General features: G+C 32.6%; 1 protein-coding gene across 4 annotated transcripts in view; it reads left to right on the forward strand.

Moving 5' to 3' along the window:
• The window catches only part of PDS5B (PDS5 cohesin associated factor B), a 151,325-nt gene that overhangs the window by 108,843 nt on the left and 29,394 nt on the right, over positions 1–13,088 (forward strand). For all 4 annotated transcript variants that reach the window (XM_004680195.2, XM_012723326.1, XM_012723325.1 and 1 more), the window contains exons 20-23: positions 3,723–3,846; positions 6,248–6,406; positions 8,205–8,273; positions 9,644–9,780. In XM_004680195.2, the coding sequence (XP_004680252.1) occupies positions 3,723–3,846; positions 6,248–6,406; positions 8,205–8,273; positions 9,644–9,780 (489 nt within the window). The remainder of the gene's footprint in view (positions 1–3,722; positions 3,847–6,247; positions 6,407–8,204; positions 8,274–9,643; positions 9,781–13,088) is intronic.

The following is a 13,088-nucleotide window of genomic DNA, read 5'->3' on the forward strand; positions in this document are numbered from 1 at the left end:
ACATGAAGGTTTTGGCTATTCGAGGTCTTTTGTTGTTCCATATGAATCTCATCAACATTTTTTCTATTTCTTTGAAGAATGTCATTGAGATTTTTATTGAGATGGCATTAAATCTGTATATTGCTTTTGGCAGGATGGTCAACTACACAATTTTTATTAGTGTTTTAACAGAGAGTGAGTTAAAGAGTACAGCTGAAGAATTTAACAAGCTTAGTTTGGTTTAAGTAAGGGCAAATGAAAGATACTCTTTATTATACAAACATTTAAGAACTGTATTAGCCCCCTTTTATTGTCAGTATCCATAAAGTTGTATGCTTCCCTTGAATTCAATTTTATTTCCCTAAATCCTGCTTTTGTTTTCTTTTTGTTTGCATACCTCTCTTTTGTCTTTTTTTCATTATTTCAGACTCTATTTTAGATGTGACTTTTTAAACATATTTGAAAACATGAGTTTTTTTTTTTTTAAGATTTATTTATGCACACAGAACTGGGGTATAGACTAGAGGTACAGGGGTGGTGAGAGGTTTCATCAGAGACAGAGTGGGTAGCATAACAGGCAGATTGACTAAGTACATTGCTGAGGGGAGCAGCCGTCGAGACAGGAGAGGTCTGCTGCGCCAAGTGGATCACCTCTGGGGCAAGGACTGAACTTGCATGGAGATGGCCAAGGCCAGCTTTGCAGTGGTGTGCTTTAACCCATTGTGCCACCAGGGAGGGTCTGGAGGTTTTTTTTGTAAGGGATAATGTAAATTATCTCAAGAAAAAAGAAAAAGACTTAACAGACTATACTTCTTTTAAAATATATTAAAATGCGGCAAATTTCAAATCTATAAGAAATCAGAAATTCTAATTCTTATTAATTTTTCAACTCATAGGGGGAAGAGAGCATTCTGATTACCTCTTAAAAATCCAAGGTAGAGCCCTCCCTGGTGGCACAGAAGGTTAAAGCACAGCACTAAGAAATTAAAGCCACTTCAGCATGAGTTCTACCCCGCCCTGGAGGTGACCCACATGGTGCGGCAGACCTCTCCTGACCCGCCTGCTGCTCCTCTCAGCAGTGTACTTTGTTGATCTACCTGTTTTGCTCCCCACTCTGTCTCTGACGAATCCTCTCACCACCCCTGCACCTCTGGCCTGTACTCCAGTTCTGTATGCATAAATAATTAAACATTTTTAAAAAATCCAAGGTAGTTAGCAAGAATGCTAAACCTGATAAAAGATACCCCAATAGAATATGAAGACAAATCTTACTAATACTGATGTAGAAATCTTAAATAAACAGTAAAAAGAGCTTACTCCAGGAAACAAGGCTATGGTTTTGTTGTTATTTCGCGTAATACAAAGTTAACACCCAAGTTACAGCTCATTATACACGAGTAAAAGGAAAAGGGGGCACATCATTTCGATACATGTTGCAAGGGTGTGGTAAAAATCAGTCTGTTGATAGTTAAATTCGATAAAGATGGATTGTATGCCATTATAAAATAGTAAATATCTCTCATTGTTAAGCACCATCATATAGTAAAACACTAGAAACATTCCCAGTAAAATCAGTAATGAGATGAGTAAATGCACATTCTCGGCCATTATTTTGTTTTAGAAACATTAGCCAGTATATTACATCAGAGGTACAAGTGTAGAAAGGAGAAGCAAAATTATTATAGTTCTCAAAGAACCCTGAAATAAGTATGTAAAAATCTAAAGATTTTTAAAATAATCCTAACAATCATTAATATTGAAGGAATAAAAAAAAATCAACACCTGGAAATACACAAGTTCTTTTCAAGTCCTTTAATAATGAGCCGAGAAGTATGATGTTGGGCAGAGAAATTAGGAAAAGTTAGATTAGTCAATAAATAACTGGCAAACTTCTGAAAAGAAAAATTAATCCAGAATGCTTATCTTGACTTCACATATATTCCAGTTGAGTCAAAGATAAGTTATTTATCTCAGGTTTTAAATATGTAAAATGAATTAAAGAGTAGCAAGCACATTTCTATTACTCTTTTTTTTTTTTTTTTTTGTGGTGGGGAAAAGGACACTTCTGACAAGTCATACATGAAATACGGATTGAATTTTTAAAATCCATTTGTTGAAAAATAATTTTAATATTTCTATATGTAAAGCACTGAGGATGCTGAAAAGGTCTCTTATTGGTTGGTTGGGAAGAATGCTATGAAGATAGTTGGAAACACAGCTGGTGTGCTAGATCAAGAAAGGAACAGTGAACAAGTCTTGCAAAAGGAATTAATAAGAAATTCATAAATAGGAATTACTTCCTGTAGTAAAGAAAAAGACAAACAGCATGCTATAATCAGTGTTCACTGTCATTCCAGTGATGCTATTGGTTGGAGTATAAGTTGATGGCAGTGATAGGTCTGAGGCATCCGGCGAAGGGAGGGGAGATTGGTCAAAATATGGGAGGGATTTTGGTGATGGTTCATGGGTGATCAGTGGTGGGAGATTTATGGGGACTACACCTGAGCAGGGAAATCAAGCATTGTACAAAAACGAACAGCAATGTAAGGAAATAAAAGTTTTAATTAAAAAATGTTAGTTTATTGAGGATCTTATGTAGCCACTCCATTTAAAGTAGTAACACAATTATGATTTCCCCCCTTCTTACTCCTATCCTCTTTCTGTACTTCCCCTTTCTATAGCAGTCTTAAATAACAGTTAGCTTAAACAAATATTTTAGTAATTTTTGTATTATCATTTTCTTGTCACTGATAGGCTTTTAGCATGAAGGCAAGGCTTTGAGACTTTTTAAATGTATTTATGCTTAAAGAACTGGGATACAGGACAGAGGTGTGGTGGGTGAGAGGATTCATCAGAGACAGAGTGCTAACAGAACAGGCAGATTGATGAAGTACAGTGCTCAGGGTAGCAGTTAGTGGGTCAGAAGAGGTCTGCCACGCCAAGTGGGTCAGCTCCCTTCCTGGGGATCAAACTCATGCTTCAGTGGCTTCAGAGAGCTTCATAATGTAGTGCTTTAACCTGTTGTGCCACCAGGGAGAGCCCTGAGACTTTTTTTATGCATACAAGAACTGGGGTACAGGCCAGAGGTGTGGGAGGTGAAAGGATTCACCAGAGAAAGAGTGGGGAGCAGAACAGGCGGACTGACAAAAATACACTGCCAACAGGAGCAGTGGGCAGGTCTGCCATGCCATATGGGTCACCCCCCTGGGACTAAATTCGTGCTGCAGTGACTGTGGACAGCCTCAAAGTGCTGCTCCTTAATCCGTTGTGCCACCAGTGAGAGCCCGGATTTGAGACTTTTATTAGTGCCTGGCATACCTGGCATATAGTAAACTTCCAGTTTGTGTTTGTTAAAACCAGGTTTCCCTTTATGTAGCTTGTACTCGCACAAAGTTAATAGTAAATTAGGGGACAGAGTTAAGAAAGAAAGAACAATTTGTATCCTATTACACTGGTCTATGCTCAGGTGGCAGAAGCTTTACTAGAGTGATAGCTGTGAGAATAAAAGAGAAAAGGCTGATGGGAGTGGCATTAAAAAGAAAAAAAATGCTTGTATTTATAAATGTTTAGTAAAAAGAAAAACAATAAAGGTATTTGTAAAGGAAAATTACGGAAAATTGAAAATAATTCTGAGTAGATGTGACCTTTCTCACAAAAAAACTATTTAAAAATATAAACATTAAAATATCTAGTGGAAATCTTACTGATTTTTCTGGTTTTTTGTTTTTGATTTTGTTTTTTAGAGCCTTGCTTCCTGTTTTACATCACAAATCTAAAAAAGGACCCCCTCGTCAAGCCAAATATGCCATTCACTGTATTCATGCGATATTTTCTAGTAAAGAGACTCAGTTTGCACAGATATTTGAGGTAAAGAGAAAAAAATTTTGTTTTATATGTCATAGTTAAAAAGCAATAGTAAATTATTTTACAGAATGTTCATATTTGGAGATGGATCATTTTATAAAATATTTTCAGAATTTGAATCAATATAATGAATATAAATGAGTAATTAATATGAAAATGCCTTTATTCAGATGTTTAGTGTTCATTCAAATTCAGAAATTAAGCAGTTGTATACTCTGGTTTATTTTGTAGTATCCGGAAATTTGTTTGCAAGTAATTATATGTAAAATCATAACAGGTAATGATAATTTTGTTAATTTTCAGGTTTAAGTAATAAAATTCAACTTATGAAATACTATGAAAGTATAGGATTTTTGTAAATAGACTGGTTGGTAATGTAAAGTAAATGAGTTTATACTTTAATGACTAACCCGATTTTGTCAAGATACAAACTGTGTCTTTTCAACATACAGTTCATACTATTTTCTCTGTAATTTATATAATCATTATCCTTATATGGTTAGCTATTACAATCAGGCTTACATGTGGCCTTCTTGCAAATAGAAGCTAAACAAAACATCTGTGAAATCTAAATTTATATATTAGTGCATGGGCTTTCAAAACAATGTGGAAATTATGTTGAAACCACTGAAAATACGTTAGAATCATTTATGTTAAATTTGTCAATATCTTCATTTATGTTAAGACCTGAAAGAGAATAACATTCTCTTGAACAGCATCTTAGCTGTAGATAGCAACTAATTTATTTAAAATTTTGTGCATTTAGGTGGAGGTTTTCCTGTGGTCTGTTTTGCATATAAGAATGACTTAAGTGAGTTTATATTAATTTATAGGAAAGTTGTTTTCTTAATTTTTTTATTCATTTCAAGGATAATGAGGATAATGTTGAAAATAACTTACACTTACAGGGTACTTTTATTTTCATTTTGATGTTATATCTGTTATTTGTCTTTACATCTTTATAAAGTTATATTTTAAAAATTATATGTATTATAAAAATATATCTTCACATCTATTTTATTAATGTTTACAAGAACCTTATCTATAGTCCTCTTTTGTAAAATACAAGGTTGAATGTTTTCTGAGGAAAGATTTCATAGAGACACCTGATATTTAAGAGGTTACCAGTTTCCCAGAATCTAGCAGTTAATTTTGCTTTTTTCAGAGATGAGTTTATCAGATTATTGTCAGAAATTGTCATACAAACAAAACCCGATTAATACTAGGTTTTTGTTTATGATGTGAGTAGCTAAACAATTGCATCATTATGGAAAATTATCAACAATAGTAGGAATTAAATGCACTTAAATATTTTGACTATCTTAATCTCATATTGTCTTAATATGTTGAGACAGAACAGTTTTATATTGTTTTTAAAGCTTGGAATTCTTGATGTTTACTATGGGGGAACAGAGCATCTTTAAAATATGTCCTCAAAATTGTAAAAGACAATATATTTACTTGCTTCAAAATTGTAAAGTACAAAACAAATATCTGAATAGTAAATAGTAAATTTGTTGTTTCATCAGCCACCTCCTTTCCCAGAGGCAACCAATGTTATCAATTTCTAATGTACTTTTCTAGAAACTTCTTATTTCATATATAAGTAATACACACGTTTTGTCCCCTTTTGCTAGTGATTGATTACTATCGTCACTTTAGATTTTCTTATTTTAAAATTATTTTGAATTTCATTCTACATATATTTGTATATGAAGAGCTTCATTCATTGTCATGCCAAAATGCTTATAATATTTGGCTTTCCTACAAAATAATAAAGATCATTTTATTAATTATTGCACTTAATATTTGATGCTGTATAAGAAATCAGTCAAATGCATCTGACTGTACACAATAAAAACTTAACTTCATGTTTCTACAAAAAAAAAGGTCTTCTTAGCCATTTGGCTAATCAGTGATTTGGGCACACAGACTGACTACTTCTTTTTAAGCCCTACTGGACCCTTGGCATTAAGCCAACCAATGCTCATACTTGCCTCATAGTAGGTATCACATTATTATTTTGACTCTTATCCTGTTAACCAAACTTATTCACATGTTCTCACCTAAATGCAAAGGAATCTTCAAGTATGGTCAACTTTATGCCCAGAAAGTAGAAAACAAATGAATATTGGTGAACTCTAGTAATCTTTAACATGTTCATATGTATGTGGTTATAAAATATATGATATGAAATGGATAGCACAAAACTAAAATACCTAATCATGATGCCTTCTAGACATAATTTGTTGTTGAAATGAAGCCTGAGGTACTCATACAATGTATATGTATCATACCATGTATATGTATTGGAATTTTGTATTTTTTAAATGTGAAAATGCCATGTGAATAGTTTATTTGCATATTTATAATACATCTGAATATATTTTCTTTTCCTTTCCAGCCTCTACATAAGAGTCTAGATCCAAGTAACCTGGAACATCTCATAACACCATTGGTTACTATTGGTCATATTGCTCTCCTTGCACCTGATCAATTTGCTGCTCCTTTGAAGTCTTTGGTAGCTACTTTCATTGTGAAAGATCTTCTCATGAATGATCGGGTAATTTATAATTCTGACTTCTGTTCTTCATATGTTATCTTCTAAATTTTTATACAACAAAGGAATTAACTGACATATCATCTCACTTGCCAGCCTTATTTAAGTTTTTTCTTATTTTTTTAAATATGCTTTCTGTCCAGTTTACCTAAAAAAAAAAAATTATTGAAACATCTCTTGAGTATAGCCATGTAACCTGAAATAAATTCCTAGTAAATAAAACATATCACCTGATTCTATTTCTACTTTTATAGAGGTTTAATTTTGTAATAACATCTATTTTTAAAAAATGTGAAGACTTACAAAATAAGTCATAGTATGGTTGTCATGACAGTCGTTGTCCATTTCCCTGCTTACATAAAGACTTACAAGAACCCTGTGAGAAAATATTGAGAAAGAAATAATGATTTTTTCCATTTCATTTTGTATTTGGAAGAGTATCTGTTTGGGTCTGGGAGAATTGCTTCCTATGTGTAAATGCAGCTAAATGTGTGTGTATTTTATATAGATATATAGTTTTATATAATATAACCATCAATGTTGTGTCTACTGTGTGCTTAAAACACTGTATCAAAATCTTTGGAGAATTAAAAAAATATGAGATAGTTTCTCCTCTTAAAATATAATAAGAATTCTATATGGGCCCTCCCTGGTGGCACAGCGGGTTAAAGCACTGCACTAAGAAGCTTAAGCCATTTCCGCATGAGTTCGATCCCCGCCTGCCCTAGAGGAGATCCACATGGCGAGGCAGACCTCTCCTGACCCGCCCGCCGCTCCCCTCAGCAGTGTACTTTGTAGATCTCTCTGTTCTGCCCTCCTCTCTGTCTTTGGTGAATCCTCTCACCTTCCGCATCTCTGGCCTGTACCCCAGCTCTATATGAATAAAATAAATCTTTAAAAAAAAAAAAAATTCTATAAATTTACATAGCTGCATTACCATATTTCATATCCTTCCTATTTCTTCCATTGTATAAAGGCATTTTAATTCTACCAATACTTAAAATTTACCCAATTATGGAAAAATAGTTTGTGGGGAAAATAGTCAAGATTGTATATGTTAACTGTCTTATGATTTGTGTGATTTGGAGACCCAGGGCCTGTGTTAATTACTATTGTCTATTAATTTCTCTTGCCTGTGTACTTCAGCCTTTTCTCTTTAATTTCTTGTTGGCACTATAAATTCAGTTTATCAATATTTACAGCTTTGTCACCTTAGAGTTCTGAGATTATACAGAAAATATTTATTTTGAAAGGTATTCATATATGATATTTTAGAGAACTGTAAGCCCATTAACTGCATTCTTCCTTTTAATATGTACTCTGCTTTTTACCAACATTTTATAGTGTTTCTGGCTGCCTTGTGTGGCACCTTATCTAGCTGTGTGTGTGTGTCTATGATGGTGATATTTAGGCAGGATGATCCTAATGCATGTTTTCTGTTACTTCAGCTGCAGTCACTTATAATTTTTCCCCAGCTCAAAAATTTTTAATATACTTTACATTTTTTTAAGAACTACACTTTTTATCTTCATTGATTTTTATCATAGATCTTGCTAATTGCCTTAAATAAACTGAATCATAAATCTCAAATGGTTGAAGTCATACTTCACACCTAGAAAGAACCAACTGATGATGATGGATATATAAATGCTATCTGGGGATGCTAACGAAGCCTTTCACCTAATTTAGTAATCAAGTTAAGGCATAGATCTTTATTACTGCCGAATAATAAAAATTTCATTCATTGGTTATTAAACACAAGCATTCACATTCCTATTTCAAGGTTTTTACTTTATTTTAGCTTCCAGGAAAAAAGACAACTAAGCTTTGGGTTCCGGATGAAGAAGTTTCACCTGAGACAATGGTCAAAGTGAGTAACATGCATGGGCCTGTTAATTCTTTGCTGTTTTTGTTAATTTTATTAATATAATTATAGGTGTTACATTTGTATTCCTGTTATAAAGATAAGAACTATTAAAAACACTGAAGTTTATGTTTGCTAAATGACATTATTTCATGCAGTGTATGAGAGAGTATAAGGCAATAATGAGAAGCCCATAACCTAGTGGGAAGTTGCATATAATCTAAGGGAGAAAGATTTTGGAATCTACCTGAATGTTGCTTCTTCTTAGATAACAACTTTTAAATGGCAACAGACAATGTTGATTTTAATATGTTTATTCTTTTTCAGTTTAGATGGTTATCCAGGTTTTAAAACCTATTGTCTTTTCCGTGGTGTTTAAGAATAGTTTTTATTTTCATTAAAAAAATCAGTCTGTAATTCTTTGAATTAGGAATTATACACAAAGCTTACTCATTGCTAGTATAAGAGTACTGACTTACTACACTGATCTGTAGTTTGCATTATTGACCTAATTTCAGTCCACTGCCCAGAGGTAAAGACAAGGTACAAATACACAAAATACTGATGTTTTCCTAATTTTTATGTCTTAAAAGCCCTTTTGTAGTGTGAGTATTTATTTATATTTCTTTTTCACAGTATCCCTGCTCAGATTTTGGTGTATTATTTCTGCAGTAAGGGGAGCAGCACTTCCTTTAGAAGCATTCAATAATGCTTGATATTTTTGAATTTTGTATACACTTGTTTTCTTAGTATTGGTCCTCAGCATCAGTTTTGTTAGTTGAGAAGCTGTCAACTAGAAAGCAAGTGTCTGTAATAAAGTTCATGGTTACCAAATGGCCCAGAAAAGAGAATTTAAGTCTGTCTACTACATGACATTGTTTAAGGCTCACTTAGTTCCTGAACCTTAGACATGTAAAAAGTTTGTATGTGGAAAAAGAGATAACCTACACTCCTTGAAAAAAGGTTGTTGTAAGCATTAAAGACAGAGATAGACTTAAAAATACTTAATAATGTGATACAAATGTGAGGTGATTGCTCAGTTACAAAAGATTGAATATAATTTGCAGTTGGGAACCTAACTTTTCTGAGTAGGGAAGTTAGTATTATTTTGCTTTGGGTCATAAAAGTTTGTAAAGTTGGGGAAAATGAAGAAAAACAAAATCAGAAAGAACTCATCTTAAATCATTCTTTGTCACTTGCTTAGGGAGGGTGAGATATCTTTAATTTATAACATTCAAAGTTATTTTTATGTATGCAGGAAAGAAGAATTCCTTTTTTCCCTTTTTAAAGTATACATTAAACATTTCTTCATTTTTTGAGGTTGGTATTGAATTTCTTTAAAATACAGAAGTTTTATTGTCAATTTTTAAATATAGATTCAAGCTATTAAAATGATGGTTCGGTGGCTGCTTGGAATGAAAAATAATCACAGTAAGTCAGGAACTTCTACCTTGAGATTGCTAACAACAATACTGCATAGTGATGGAGACTTGACAGAACAAGGGAAAATCAGGTTTGTAATTACTATTTTGGAGTTCTCTGGATTTCTCAAAATTTCAATTATCTGGTATAATTGTTACATGATAGTCTCTGTAAAAAAGTATTACTTTAAGTAATCATATTTCTACTCTAATATCCTTTTTTGGTAGTTATTTCAAAGTAGTGCTCACATATTTGGGGCAGGAAACTTATACAATGCATGTATTTTAAATCATAGATGTCAACTTTATTGAATATCTAAAATGAAAATATTAGTGTACTAATGAATAATTGATGTTTTACTTAATGTTAATCTTCAAAGGTAAAAGAACGGACTGGATAGATGGCAACTGACCTATTTCCAGAAGTATATACAGTTTAAAAAAATGTACTTGGAGAGATCATCTAGGAATACTGTGTACTGTAGGCTTAGACTACCTAACCAAACTACCTTGAACAATACTTTTCATATCATCTATGGAAATTTTTAAAATGCACACTTAGTGTTTCTTTTATTTAAGTTATGTTGTGGTACAGTTATTGAAAACATGAACTCTGTAACCTGGATTCAAATCCTGTCTTCACCACTTACTACTTGGTGACCATTAACAAATTAATCTCCCTATACCTCACTTTGCTCCTCTGTAAAATAGAGATAATGAATATACCTATCTCATTTAGCTACTATGATAATTAAATAAATTAGAACATTTAAGATATTTGAAACATTGCCTAGCATATAATAATTAGAAGTAATTATAGTGGTTAGGGGTTATGTCTAGGTTAGCTAAAATTTTGAAATTTGTCCCCTTTGAAAACGTAGTTGCAATGTTTTAGGTCTTGTTGGTAACAGAGTATGAGATAACCTCTACTTCTTAACATACGTAGTTTAAAAATTTAATGACAAAATATTAAAATGATCGCCAGCATCTTTCTATCTTTCTTCATTTTATTGTTTCACTCATGCTATACTTTTTTTGCATTAGAGTGTTAACAGTGGTAGATCAATCTCAAATTAGTCAAATAGATATAACTTGGTAAGTCATTTCTCATTTTTACCTTCTTTTGCTCTCATAACTTGCCCTGTACATTCATAATTGATGTATGCCATTGTTAGGATTTACATAATTGGGGAAAAAATTCCCAGGTATTACATACTGTCTTTTAAATTCATTAATTGCATTACTTAAGTGCATCTTTAAACCTCATCTCACCTGTCTATGTTTATAACATTCTTTAAAAAATCCAATGTATATTTGAATTCTGCTTTTGTATATAAATTATATTGACTCAAGACTTTTAAAATAAGGATTTATATAGACTTGGTCTTCGAAAACAGTTATAAAGTATTAAATTATAATTATTTTTATGTGTACTAAATAAATCTCAGCAGTGGCTGAGTGATTTACCTAGTAGTAGGCACTTGGGATAATTGCCATTGATCAATGAAAAAACACATGTGAGTTGCATAGCTTCAGAATCTTCAACACTGGCATTTGTTTACTCAGTATCTTTACATAATCCTTGGAAAGATAATATCTTAAACCTAAAATCATTAGATTTTGGTGACTAAGATTTTGTGTGTTCTTTTAAATCCCTGTCAGTGATAGACAAATTGTATAACTATTCAATAATGATCTTTTGCTGTAGAACTATAATGGGGTCCTACTTAAGGAATTGTAGCTTTCCATTCATAAATTAATCCAAGATTCCTATAATTCATCTAATATATTATTATATTGGGAAGGATTGTTTAAATATATGTAGTGGTCTGTGAATTGTCTCACTTAGAAGTTTTTTTTTTGTTGAATTTAGTTTTCTTGTGCTGTCTTTATCTGGTTTCTATGTTAGGATAATGTCGGCATCTTACAATTTACCAGGGAGCTTTCTCTCTTAGACTTTTAGAAATAATTTGAGCAAGGTGGATTAAAGTTCTTCAAAGTTTTGCTAAAATTTGCTTGTATTGTGCTTATCTTCCTTTGGAGGACCAATTCATTCTATCAATTTTGATACTCCGTAGGCTCACTTTTATTAGTGCTAAGGTATTTTTAATTTTTAGTTATTAATTTTTAAAGGACTTATTTATTTATGCATACAAGAGCTGGGGTATAGGCCAGAGGTGAGGGGATAGGTGGATGAGAAGATTCACCAGAGACAAGAGTGGGAGACAGAACAGGCAGATTGACTGAAATACACTACTGAGGGGAACAGTAGGCAAGACAGGAGAGGTCTGCTGCCCCATGTGAGTCAGCTCCCTGTGCTGGGATTTAACTCTGCGCCACCAGGGAGGCCCTATTTTTATTTCTTTATTAAATTTATTTGTATATATATTTTACATCATTGTTTGTTTTGGTACAGTGTATACTTTCTCCTTTCAGGTGTAGTACCATGAAATTTCCACAACTAGCTCACTTAGGCACCATCACCGTAGTAACCCCTTGTGTTCTTTCCTCCCTATTTTGATTCCTCTCCCTCTCCCTTAGAATGTCTTTGATTTGAAATTGCCTGTTAATTTTTGTTTAGTGTTGAGATTTTTTTTTGACATGTGCTTTTATTTCTTCTTTAATTCAGTGCTTGTTAAGTGCTTAGATTCTGTGTATTGTAAAGTTTTCCAGCTTTATTTATTTTTTTAAGCTATGGACAGAGGGGTATGATGTCTACCTTTGTAATTTTATAGACATTTGACACTGTTTGAACATATAGTCTATTCTTGAAAATAGACTATTCCAGGTGCACTTGAAAAAATTGTTATGTAACAGTTTTGGAAATAGAATATTCCAGGTGCACTTGAAAAAATTGTTATGTAACAGTTTTGGGATGGAGTAGTCTGTAGATGTCTGTTAAGCCTGTTTGGTCTAGCTCTTTGTTTAGGGATATTGTTTCCTTATTTGTTTTCTGTCTTCTTGATCTGACCATAGTTTAAATAGAGTATTAAAACCCCTACTATTGCATTGATCTTAATATTTTTAGTTCTGTATGTATCTTGGTACTTCTTCATTGCATATGTGTGATAATTTTTCTTGTTGTATTGGTATTAAACATAATGTAATGTTCATCTCTTTTACTACTTTTTAAAAAGATAATCTGTTTTGTCAGATATAAATCTTAACTCTTCTTGACTTTTTTTATTGTCATTTGCTTATTGGATTATTTTATATCCTGTGACTCTTTGAGTCTGCTTGTCTTTGGTAGTAAGGTAAATTTCCTTTAAACAACAGAAGGCTGGATTTTGTTTTGAAATCAACTCAGCTACTTTATACCTTATAACAGGTGAACTCAAGACAGTTACATTTAAGATGACCATTGAGACATGTTTAGTACCTTTTGTTACTTAAAATATTT

Source organism: Condylura cristata, unplaced genomic scaffold (genome assembly GCF_000260355.1).
Source record: "Condylura cristata isolate star-nosed mole 26May11 unplaced genomic scaffold, ConCri1.0 scaffold00010, whole genome shotgun sequence".
In the NCBI taxonomy this organism is placed as follows: domain Eukaryota; kingdom Metazoa; phylum Chordata; class Mammalia; order Eulipotyphla; family Talpidae; genus Condylura; species Condylura cristata.